Raw genomic sequence first — 12,624 nt, 5'->3', positions numbered from 1 at the left:
AGAACAGTAGGCAGAGTGCTAGAGATTGTATCTGGGTTCAAACAGCTACACAACCCATAAAGTTAACTGGGTTAGCATTCTTCTAACCTAACGTACCCCACAGGACTGCTGTGAAGAGAAACGGGATTCTTGCACAGAATGTATCAGAATCACAGAACCTTCTGTGTGTCTAATGGTGCATTCACACTACACTAAGTAATGTTTTACATCTGGATTTTTACTGTGTAAGAATAGCAAAAATCCAGATGTAAAACACATTATTTAGTGTAGTGTGAACGCACCATAAGCATGCCAAGATGGCGTCTCATGTTAGTTCAGGCCTATGAGCCTAATAATCAAGCAATGAGTGTTTTTTCACTAAAACCAGCTGCTCTGACAGCAAAGTCAATTCATAAACCACCTCAGTTTTTTCAAAGCCTGTGCTTTTTGGCAGTGCTAAATCTTCATCTTTAAGCAGCCATCCATATCAGAAAGCTGCCTTTCTTTGCTTGGGAACGGAACAACCCATCCGATAAGATCTTATTTGCAACGGACCATTTGCCTGTATCGTAAATGATCATATATGCCACGTATGATAACTGTACTGGTGATTGAAACTGGGCTATGTTTTACCCTTGGTGAACCAGGATATCACACCTACACCCAGAGCTTTTTTTTTCTTTTTTTTTCTTTTTTTTCCTTTTTTTTTGAGCAGGAACGCACAGGAACGCAGTTCTGGCTGGCTTAGTGTCAGGAAGTGTGGCTTAATATGCAAATGAGTTCCTGCTGGGCTTTTTCTGCAAAAAAAGCCCTGTGTGAAACTGGTGATATCAGGGGGTGTGGCCTAATATGCAAACAAGTTCCTGCTGGGCTTTTTCTACAAAAAAGACCTGTGTGAAACAGTGGTGACATCAGGGGGTGTGGCTTAATATGCAATGAGTTCCTGCTGGACTTTTTCTACAAAAAAGTCCTGCCAACACCTCTTTTCTCACCTCTTTTCTCAGTCACCCCACTTGCAGCTGTGCCTAGCCTGGTTCAACACAACAGTGTTTCTGACTTTACCACTACAAGCCCAGCCTCAGCCAGTGGGGTCCAAGATCTGGGAACTTAGATGACTAGGTGACTTGCCATTCTTAGAAATGCTAGTTTCTGGAGTGGGGGATTTCCCCATTTTATTTTTTTATTTATTTATTTATTTATTTAAGATTTATACCCCGCCCTTCCCACAAGTGGCTCTATACATTGCCCCAAGGGTGGGTTATAAACATTATTAAACAAACAGGATTTTTACCGTCCTTCTTAACTAGTTGATGAGCCTGCTCTTATGCTTTTGAAGTGAATTATCATTCCGAGTGTGCCAACTATAACAGACACTAAAGATCTATGGCGGGGGGTGGCCAAACTTGTTTAACGTAAGAGCCGCATAGAATAAATGTCAGATTTTTAAGAGCCAAGACACAAATGTCAGATGTTTGAGGGAGGGAGGGAAATTAATCCTGGAACAGTTACACCTGCTTCTTTTTTCTTCAATCCCCTCAGATTTCTTGCTGCTAGCAAATAATGTGTGGCTCTGGGACCGAAGAAAAAAGAGAATTACTCCCAGCCCTTGATAAAGACTCCATTTTGGTTGTCGAAACAGCTGCTGGGCAGCGTAATCCTTGGAGATTATTATACAAGCACTTTTCAGTCTTCTGGGGGTCTGGTGAAATTGATGGTCTTTAAACTATATTTTTGTACACCTGAAAACCCATTCTGGAAGACTTTACTACCTCTATGTATAAGTTTGGAAAGAGTGCTCTGTTAGAGATATGTATGTTTTCTATGGTTTCAATACCTTTGTGACAGATTATCATATACCTTTAAGCAGGGCCTTTTTTGTAGAAAAAGTCCAACAGGAACTCATTTTCATATTAGGCCACACCCCCTGACATCACCATTGTTTAGCATAGGGCTTTTTTGCTGAAAAAGTCCAGCAGAGGCTCATTTGCATATTAGGCCACACCCCGATGCCAAACCAGCCGGAACTGTGTTCCTGCTTAAAAAAAAAGCCCTGCCTTTACTGCATGTCATTACCTATTTTGTTCCCAGAGGGATGTCTTTTCTCCTTACTGTACCAAGTTAAGTGCTTCTTCACCCAAAGGGTGATTAACACATGGGATACCGCTACAGGAGGTGGTGGCACCTACGATTATAGCCAGCTTCAAGAAGGGATTGGATAAGCATATGGAGCAGTGGTCCATCAGAGGCTATTAGCCACAGCATATTGTTGGAACTCTCTGTCTGGGGCAGGGATGTTCTGTATTCTTGGTGCTTGCTGGGGTGGGGGCACAGTGGGAGGGATTCTAGCCCCACTGGTGGACCTCCTGATGGCACCTGGTTTTTTTGGCCACTGTGTGACACAGACTGTTGGACTGGATGGGCCACTGGCCTAATCCAACATGGCTTCTCTTATGTTCTTATGTCTGGGACAGTGTTGCTCTGTATTATTGGTGCTTGGGGGGGCACAGTGGGAGGGCTTCTAGCCCCACTGGTGGACCTGCTGATGGCACCTGGGTTTTTTGGCCACTGTGTGACACAGAGTGTTGGACTGGATGGGCCATTGGCCTGATGCAACATAGCTTCTCTTCTGTTCTTAACCCACTTGGCTGAACAAAATGATACTCAGATCTTCCCTGAATAAGCTTAGTTCAGCACAGGATCTGGGAAGAAGACTCAACTGTTTGTTACCTATGAGGGAGGAGCTATGCTGAATTTGCTGAAGGATCTGCTGGCGGACGTGCTGATCGACCTCCGTTTCTTCGCATTCAGTCTTGCTCGGCTGACAGGAAGTGGTGAACGAGGAGCCCTGGGGTTGGAGTAACGGCAGGCCACCTGGCAGCTTGCTTTGAGACTCTTTCCGTTCCTCCAGGCAGCCCATTTGCCTCCGCTCCCGGATCTTCTTGATCAGGGTGACGCGATCTCTGATGGATTTAGCAACGGCTTTGGAATCACTTTCGTGGAAGAATCCCGACTTCACCTGGACATTGGAAGAAAAATAAGTGGTACAGCTCTACTGAAAATCTGTCCTTCCATCAATGTTGATGGATGCTTTTCCAGAGTCACTCTCATGAAAGCACACAAAGCTGCCTTACACTGAATTCAGGCCTTGAATTCAGTAGGAACTCACAAGAACGCAGCTCCTGAATCTTTCTGAGGGTTCCCCCTCCTCTTCCCCACCTTGTCCATTGAATAGTAGGTGCAGCTGCATAACAATCCTTGGATTAGGAGAGCGGGCAGACATCCAGCCACCATAAGCTTTGCCACACTCCCAGAAGCCCTCATTAACCCCTGGAGAAGTCCGTGCCACCCTTTCTCCACTTCTTATATGATTTTGGGTGGCGGGTGGCTTGCTGGCCTTTTGACTGGCGGGGAGGGGGGCGGAGCAGCCCAGGAGAGCGAGGCCTGCTTGGGCTAGCTGGATCTCTAGCCAGCCCAAGCAGGCCTCGCTCACCCAGGGCTCTCCTTTCTTGTGTCTGGTTGCTTTTGGCTGGCGGGGGTGGCATATGCTAATGAGTTATGCTAATAAGCTCCACCACCTATTTTTCTACAAAATGTCCCCTTGGCCACTACTGTCTACTTAAGACTGTCAGTGGCTCTCCATGGTTTCAGGCAGAAGTCTTCTGCATCACCTACCACCTGATCCTTGACTAGAGATGGCAGGGATGGAACCTGGGACCTTCTGCATAGCAAACAGATGTTGTACCGCTGAGCCATAGCCCTTCTCAACATCAGTCCAATTACTACTGACTATGCATTGCTCACACACACTAAACCAATCTTGGATCCTTTGTCTAGATTGGGGTCCCCAACATGGTGTCAGTCAACAACTCTCCTAAGGCTTGTCAAGTGTTTTTAGAAAGTAGGTGAGGCCAGATAAGGCTCCCGCCCAGCAGACTTCTGACTGGCCACTGAAGATTTTTTTGTTCAGCCAGGCAGATTTAAATAATGTCATTTCAGAGGCATCCACCACCACCGTGTTGATTTATTCTCTCCTACATTTGGGCTTCCTCTGTGTGCAGGTATTGTGTAGTTGCTCCATGGCAGCCATTGTGTAGTTGCACCCATCATCCCATTTTAGAATTGCAAAGGTGCCCCCAAGGCTCAAAAAGGTTGGGTCTAGACAGGGCTTTTTTTGTAGCAGGAACTCCTTTGCATATTAGGCGACACATACACCCCCAATGTAGCCAGTCCTCCAAGAGTTTACAGTGGGCACCGTAAGAAGAGCCCTGTAAGCTCTTGGAGGATTGGCTACATCAGGGGGGCTGTAGCCTAATATGCAAAGGCGTTCCTGCTACAAAAAAAAGTCCTGGGTCTAGATAACAAAACAGACACAAAGAAATAGATTGTCCTGAAATGTAAACAACCCCTAAACTTTCGGAGTAGGTTATTTAATTGGGGTCATACACACAATGGATGTTCAGTCCTAGTTACCAGCTTTGCAGCCATTCCAACAATATGATTTTAACTAAGAGCCATGAAAAGATGCCCCTTACATTTCCCCTCCTTTTACATCACCATTGGCATGCCCTCGTTTTAGACACACAATCATTTCAGAACAAACCTATCAAATTATTTTGTCTTAGCTGGCCAGGAGGTGATCATTTAATGGTAATATAAACCCTACAACCATCATGCTGAACCATCATGTTGTGCCATCATCAGTGCCGAGAAAATTATGCTATTAATATAGTGTTGCTATTTCATCATTATTCTGACTGTAACACCATAATATATGGTACGTAAGGTGCTGATTAGATTCTGTGCTCAATGCTGTAACTGACTTTATTATGACTTTGGCTGTTCTTGATTGTTTGTTTTATTATTGCATATTTGATGTACTCAGCCCTGAGCCCCCATGGGGGAATGGGCAGAATATAAATAAACTAATAATAATAATAATGAAGAAGAAGAAATCTCACTCAAGATAAGGAGTTTGTATCAAGTAGTTCCTGCTACATTCTAGAAGTATTCATGAGACTTCTTCTAAAGGACATGGCGGTTATATTTTAAAGTGAAGGCGCAGATTGAATGACAAGACATTCCAGCATAGCAAGCACGTTAAATGGAACTCACAAAGGGTAGTTCTGACTTGACAGCTGTTCAGGAAAAATCACTGCACCAATCTAGCAAAGAACTGGTGGTGGGGTGGGGAGACACCGAAGAAGATATTGGATTTATATCCTGCCTTATACTCTGAATCTCAGAGCGGTTGCAATCTCCTCTACCTTCCCCCCCCCCACACACACACACACAACAGACACCCTGTGAGATGTGTGGGGCTGAGAGAGCTTTTGCAGCAGCTGCCCTTTCAAGGATAGCCTCTATGAAAGCTATGGCTGACCCAAGGGCATGCCAGCAGGTGCAAGTGGAGGAGTGGGGAATCACACTCAGTTCTCCCAGATAAGAGTCCATGCACTTAACCACTACACCAAACTGGCTAGAACTAGGAGTCAGCTGTAAGATGATGATGCAGAAGAAGACTGCAGATTTATACTCCGCCCTTCTCTCTGAATCAGAGACTCAGAGCAGCTTACAATCTAACCCTATATCTTCTCCTCCTACAACAGACACCCGGTGAGGTGGGTGGGGCTGAGAGGGCTCTCACAGCAGCTACCCTTCCAAGGACAACCTCTGTTATAGCTATGGCTGACACAAGGCCAGTCCAGAGGTGCAAGTGGAGGAGTGGGGAACCAAACAGAGCCAAGGACCCTAACAAAGCAATTCAAAAGAACTCCTGCCTGGGTCTTGCAGTGCCTAAGCAGCAGTCCTTTGCAGTGCAAAGAAAGAAAAAGCAGGCAGTTGTACCGATACGATTCCTTTCGGTATCACAAACCATCAGCTTTCACGGGTCAGGTTGCTGTGTAGCCAGTATGTTTTGCAAAAACCAAAACCACAGCAACAGTGAGGCAGAGTCAAGAGACTAAGGAATAAACACATAACTCGGAAGGATGGGAGGAGAAGCGTGCCCATAAAAGGAAATAACAGATTCCTCTGAAGTTATACAACACCTCCCTGACCAGGATAGCCCAGGCTAGGCCAGTCTAGTCAGATCTCAGAGGCTAAGCAGGATTGGCCCCTGGTTAGTATTTGGATGGGAGCAGGGCTTTTTTGGTTGCAGGAACTCCTTTGCATATTAGGCCACACCCCCTTGATGTAGCCAATCTTCCAGGAGCTTACAGTAGGCCCTTCACTAAGAGCCCCGGAAGCTCTTGGAGAATTGGCTACATCGGGGGGGTTTGGTCTAATATGCAAAGGAGTCCCTCCTACAAAAAAAGGCCTGGATGGGAGACTGCCAAGGAATACCAGGGTCGTGATGTGGAGCAAGACAACGGCAAACCACCTCTGTATGTCTCTTGCCTTGAAAACCCTAGCGGGTTGCTATATATCAGCTGTGACTTGACAGCAGCTGTAACTTCTGCACTTTCCTCCATCACATGATTACTCCTTCGGTTTTTGCCTGGGTTACCAACCATGTATTTTAACGGGTCATAAAACTATCCGTTCTGATTCCCAGCTTCATGCAAGGCCGTGCAAGGAAAACACCGGCGTGTGCATTAAGTGCAGTCAGGCTGCTTCCAACTTATGGCAGTCCTGTGAATTAATGACTTCCAAAATGCTCTCTCGTTAACAGCCTCGCTCAAGTCTTGCAAGCTGAGGGCTGCAGCTTCCTCTACGGAGTCAATCCATGTTGGGTCTCCCTGTTTTCCTGCTGCCTTCAGCTTTTTCTAGCATTATTGTCTTTTCCTCTGGGAGAACACTTGACCAGGGATAAGAAGTGGATTAGTCTCTGTATCAGACCTTATGGCCATTCTCAGCAGGAACATAAGAACATAAGAGAAGTCGTGTTGGATCAGGCCAATGGCCCATCCAGTCCAACACTCTGTGTCACACAGTGGCCAATATATGTGTGTGTGTGTGTACACACACACACACACACACATATATACTTTGGCTAACAGCCACTGATGGACTTCTGCTCCATATTTTTATCCAATCCCCTCTTAAAGCTGGCTATGATTGTAGCCGCCACCACCTCCTGTGGCAATGAATTCCATATGTTAATGACTCTTTGGGTGAAGAAGTACTTCCTTTTATCTGTTCTAACCCGACTGCTCAGCAATTTCATTGAATGCCCACGAGTTCTTGTATTGTGAGAAAGGGAGAAAAGTACTTCTTTCTCTACTTTCTCCATCCCATGCATAATCTTGCAAACCTCTATCATGTCACCCCGCAGTCGACGTTTCTCCAAGCTTAAGAGCCCCAAGGCTCTTTCACTTCATAGGGAAAGTGTTCCAAACCTTTAATCATTCTAGTTGCCCTTTTCTGCACTTTCTCCAATGCTATAATATCCTTTTTGAGGTGCGGTGACCAGAATTGTACACAGCATTCCAAACGAGACCGCACCATCGATTTATACAGGGGCATGATGATACTGGCTGATGTTTTCAATTCCCTTCCTAATAATTCCCAGCACGGCATTGGCCTTTTTTATTGCAATCGCACACTGTCTTGACATTTTCAAGGAACGATACCTTCTAAGCATCACGTCTCCTAGTTCAAAATAGTTCAAAAACCTAGTTCAAAAACCTTGCTGAATAAAACAAAAAACAGGTTTCCTACCTGTAACTGATGATCTTCGAGTGGTCATCTGTGCAGTCACACCAATGGGAGAGGCGCCGGCGCCGATCACGATCGGTAACTTCAAAGCCGCGGATTTCCGCGCCCCCGCCCCGGTGCGCATGCGCAGGCACCCCTCCCCTGCGCATGCCCAACGGGGCAGGAGCGGACATCCCGCCAGTTCCTTCTGACCGCTGCAGGAGCCCTGGACGGACCCGCAGCAGTGGGGAAGGTGGGCGGGTAGTGTGACTGCACAGATGACCACTCGAAGATCATCAGTTACAGGTAGGAAACCTGTTTATCTTCTTCGTGGTCTCTGTGCATCACACCAATGGGAGAATAGCAAGCTCACCACATACCTGGAGGAGGGTTGCGTGGTCCGTCAATAGGCGAGCGACTGCAGAACTGCACTGCCCACCGACGAACTCTGTCTCCACTGAAGGTCCAGCGCATAGTGTTTGATGAACGTATGCGGGGAGGACCAAGTAGCTGCTTTGCAAATGTCTGGCAAAGGCACCCCCTTCATGAACGCAGCTGAGGTAGCCATTGCCCTCGTGGAGTGAGCTCTGATAGGCCCCGGCAGAGGCCGCTTACGTAGCAAGTAGCACAGCTTAATTGTCTCTGTCAACCACTTGGACAGTCTCTGTGAGGAGATTCTCTGCCCCATAGAGGCCGAGGCATACGAGACGAAGAGCCTGGAGTCCTTGCGCACCGGTCTGATTCTATGTAAATAAAAGGAGAGTGCGCGCTTCACGTCAAGAGCGTGAAAACGTCTTTCCGAAGCCGAAGTGGGGTTCGGGAAATAGACCGGTAAGTAAATCTCCTTGTTTAAATGGAAGGCAGACACCACCTTCGGTAGGAAGGTCACATCTGGTCGCAAACGCACCCCTTCCGTGCTGAACTGCAGATAAGGGTGGTCACATCGCAAAGCCGCCAGTTCTCCCACCCGACGTGCTGAGGTAATGGCCACCAGGAAAGCCGCTTTCCATGAAAGAAGCTGCAGGGAACAAGTGGCCATAGGCTCAAAGGGTTTCCCCATGAGACCCTCCAAAACCCCAGGTAGGTCCCAGGAAGGCAAAGGAGCCCTGACAGAGGGGTACAGCCGCACCAGCCCCTTCAGGAAACTCTTGGTGGTAGGGTGAGTGAACACCGACCTGCCCTCAACTTGCTCATGGTTGGCTGAGATGGCCGCCAGGTACACCCTGATGGAAGAGACCGTCAGTCCCCTGTCTAACAAGGAGACCAAAAGTCAAGGATGCTAGGGAGGCCCGCCCTCCTTGCGTCACTGCCCCTTTGAGAGGCAAATTTAACGAACTGAGTCCATTTGTAGGCATAGGACTTCCTCGTTGACTCCTTCCTACAATTAAGGATGACGTGTTGCACCCTCTCTGACAGCTCGCTCAGCCGAGCTTCCATGCCGTCAATTTCAGATGCGGGACGTCGTGGTGAACTATCCTGCCCTGCTGGGAGGAAAGTAGGTCCGGCTCCCCTGGGAAGTGGTGAAACCTGCCCTTGGACAACTGTAGCACAGGGGCGAACCAGTGTTGCCTGGGCCACCAGGGGGTGATCAGGATGCCCCTCGGACGCTCTGAGTATAGTTTCTGCACCACCCGTGTGATGAGCGGGATCGGGGGAAACAGATAGAGGTGGAGGCGGTACCAGCGAAGCAGAAGACCGTCCCCCAGCGACAAGGGATCTTTCCCCCCCCCGGCAACAAAAGTTCTCGCACTTTCTGTTGTCCCGAGTGGCGAAGACGTCTATCTCCGGAGTCCCCCACTCCTGGAAGACCGGCTGTAGGAAGGTCCAGTTCAATTCCCACTCGTGCAGGGACGCTCCTCCCCTGCTGAGGAAGTCCGCACATACATTTTGCTCGCCCGGGAGGTGAGCTGCAAAGAGGTAAGTGTTCATCTCCATGCAAATCTGCCATACCTGCAATGCTAGAAAACACAACTTGCGAGACACCGTGCCGCCCTGCCTGTTTATATAGGCCAGCGCCGTGGTGTTGTCCGTCAGTATTGCTACAGTTCGGTTTGCCAGCAGTGGCCTGAAAGAGAGGATAGCGTGATGAATCGCCAGAAGTTCTAGGAAGTTGATATGATATTGCAGGTGGTCCCTGGGCCATCTGCTGCCCACGCAAAGACCGTTGACATGTGCCCCCCATCCCCATAGGGATGCGTCTGAGGTCAGAGTCACTGTCGGCTGTGGCCTGTGGAACGGTGCCCCTTGAAGCAAGTTTTGCTTGTGGCACCACCACGTCAGAGACGCCAGGATCTCCTGCGGAATGGAAAACCTGCGTAGCGGAGGGTCTATCCCACAACGGAATCGTCTCAGGAACCACAACTGAAGACTCCTCATGTGCAGCCGTGCAAACGTCAGCACCGCCGTAGTGGCTGCCATTAGTCCCAGCAATCGCAGAATCTGGAGTGCAGTTACGGTTTGGCTTGACCGGAAAATGTGTATTAAGTCTATAATGTCCTTTGCTCTTTTCTCCGGCAGAAATGCCTTGCACTGTTGTGTGTCCAGAATCGCCCCAATGAATTGGATCCTTTGGGATGGATGGAGGAAGGACTTCTTCATATTCACTCGTAACCCCAACTGTTGGAGGAGGTTCAGGGTGGTGGAGATATGCTTCAGGAGGTCGGGTTCGGATCCGGCCACCAGAAGCCAATCGTCGATGTACGGGTATATTGCTATGCCCTGCAATCTGAGGTGGGCCGCCACCACTACCATAGTCTTTGTGAATACCCTTGGGGCTGTTGACAACCCAAAGGGAAGCGCACGGTATTGGAAGTGCGAAGTCCCAATGGCGAACCTTAGAAATTTTCTGTGAGCTGGATGGATGCTTATATGAAAATAAGCATCCTGGAGGTCCAATGTAGCCATCCAGTCTCCAGGGTTTAGCAGAGGAAGTATATTGGACAGGGATGTCATACGAAACTTTTGGTGTGGTATAAAGTCGTTGAGTCCCCGAAGGTCCATTATGGGCCGCAGGCCCCCATCCCGCTTCGGGACGGTAAAATAGCGGGAGTAGAACCCCATTCGGACTTGGTCTGGCGGAACGGGTTCTATGGCCTTCTTCTCGAGCAAAGTCCTCACCTCCTCTCGGAGGGTGGGAGACGGGGTGGTGTAGACGAATGTTGGAGCCTTCGGCTCCTGTAGAAATTCGATTAGATAGCCCAGCCGGACTATCGACAGCACCCAGTGGTCTGTTGTTATGGACGACCACGCTCGGAAAAAGGGCCAGAGGCGGGGGTGGTCTGAAGAATTGGTGGGGGTGTGGTAAAGGAAGGGGGGGGAGTCAAAGGCCCTGTTTAGCCGGCCTGTTCCCCTTTTGCCTGGAAGACTGGGAGGAGGTAGGCGAGTATTTGGCCTTAGCCCCGTACTGGGACTTGCTGAAGGAGCCCGAGGTCTTGGGCCGCCATTGTTGGTCCCCAGATTGCTTCTGGAAGGGTTTCTTGCTCCATGCCTTGGACCATGGACGCTTGGTTTGCTGCCTGGATGACGCCGGTACCCCCAGATTCCTGGAGGTACGGATGCTTTTGTCCATGTCTTGGAGCACCGTATCGGTGGTGGCGCTGAATAGCCCCTTTCCATCGAAAGGTAAGTCCTCGACATAAGCCTGGGTGTCGGCCTGTAAGGCTGTGGACCTCAGCCATGAGTGTCTCCGAAGAGTCACAGCCGAAGTAAGAGTCTTGGCACCTATATCCCCAGCGTGTTTAGCGGAGTTTAACTGCTGCTTGGCCAATGCCATGCCCTCGTTCTGGATTTTCTTAAGGGCATTTCTGGAGTGTTCTGGAAGCCCTGGGAGTAAGGTGGACACACGATCCCATAGGGCGTATTGATAGCGCCCCATGCAGGCAGCGTAATTGGCGACCTTGAGGCCCAATGCTCCTGCCGTGTAAAATCTTCGCCCCAGACCATCTAGCTTCTTACCCTCCTTGTCTGGAGGGGTGGCGTGGGTCTTCCTGGCCTTGGAGGATGAAGCCACTACGATTGAATTGGGTCGGGGGTGATTGAAGAGAAAGTCCGCTGAGGATTCTTGAATACGGTACATGTGATCAAGCCTGCGCGATGTAATAGGGGTGGAAGCAGGCTTGTCCCATGAAGCTTTTGCAGTGTGTAACATCACCGTTGTCAATGGAAGCGCTACGGCCGTCGATGTATCCATCTGAACGATGTCGAATACACTATCGGTAACAACAGGCACAGGCTGAATGGTCGACAAAGATATAGACTGAGCCATCCTTTTTATCAGTTCCCCATAGGATTTTAAGTCCTCCGAAGGGGAGATGGGCTGGTCTTCTCCGACCTTGTTTGGGGGAGATAGCTCCTCTGAGGACAGCTGCTCCTCTTGGATAGAGCCCTCGGAGGATCTCGGTGAGTCCGGGGACTCCGACTGGTCTGACTGAGCGGGTCGATCGCGAATCGGTTCCGGGGCCACAGTCTCTTCGGTGGGAGGAGACTTCTTCCTCTTTGCCGGTTCCTCGGCCGGAGGCTTCGACATCGACGCCGACGCTTTGCGCTTCGGGGGGCGGTACGATGTCCTCGAACGGTAAGATGCTTCCGAACGTTGGTCCCAATCAGGCTGACGAGGAGGGAACCAGGGAAACATGGACGGCATCGGGCAGGACCCGTAGAGGTATTGCCATTGCCTTTGGTCCCACGAGAGCGGTGGCGGTGTTCGCAGTCGTGGGGAAACTTCTCGGTGCCTCCTAGGAGATCGATCCTCCGGAGATCTCTCCTTCGATGACCGACGATCCCGTCGATACCGAGGACTCCAGGATCGGTCCCGTTGGGATGTCTTAAGCTGGTCCGGATGTGGCACCCGTTTCAGTGTTAGAGGGGAGACTCTCTGCGCACTGCGGGATCGATCCCGAGGAGTCGTCTCCGGTCGATCTCGAGAGCTGTCCTTCTCTTCCTGAGTGAGGTCCGAAGGGCTGTCATCGCTCACCAGACGTTGCGCCGATTCCAGATCTCGGTCGGAGTCGG

General features: G+C 49.5%; 1 protein-coding gene across 1 annotated transcript in view; it reads right to left on the bottom strand.

Annotated features, from left to right (window-relative positions):
* The window catches only part of WNK3 (WNK lysine deficient protein kinase 3), a 166,505-nt gene that overhangs the window by 61,373 nt on the left and 92,508 nt on the right, over nucleotides 1-12,624 (bottom strand). The window contains exon 8 of the mRNA XM_060253263.1: nucleotides 2,707-2,995. Coding sequence (XP_060109246.1) covers nucleotides 2,707-2,995 — 289 coding nt within the window. The remainder of the gene's footprint in view (nucleotides 1-2,706; nucleotides 2,996-12,624) is intronic.

Source organism: Heteronotia binoei, chromosome 13 (assembly GCF_032191835.1).
Source record: "Heteronotia binoei isolate CCM8104 ecotype False Entrance Well chromosome 13, APGP_CSIRO_Hbin_v1, whole genome shotgun sequence".
Taxonomy (NCBI): Eukaryota; Metazoa; Chordata; class Lepidosauria; order Squamata; family Gekkonidae; genus Heteronotia; species Heteronotia binoei.
Note: the sequence above shows the minus strand (reverse complement) of the source record. Positions and strands in the feature narration are given on the sequence as shown.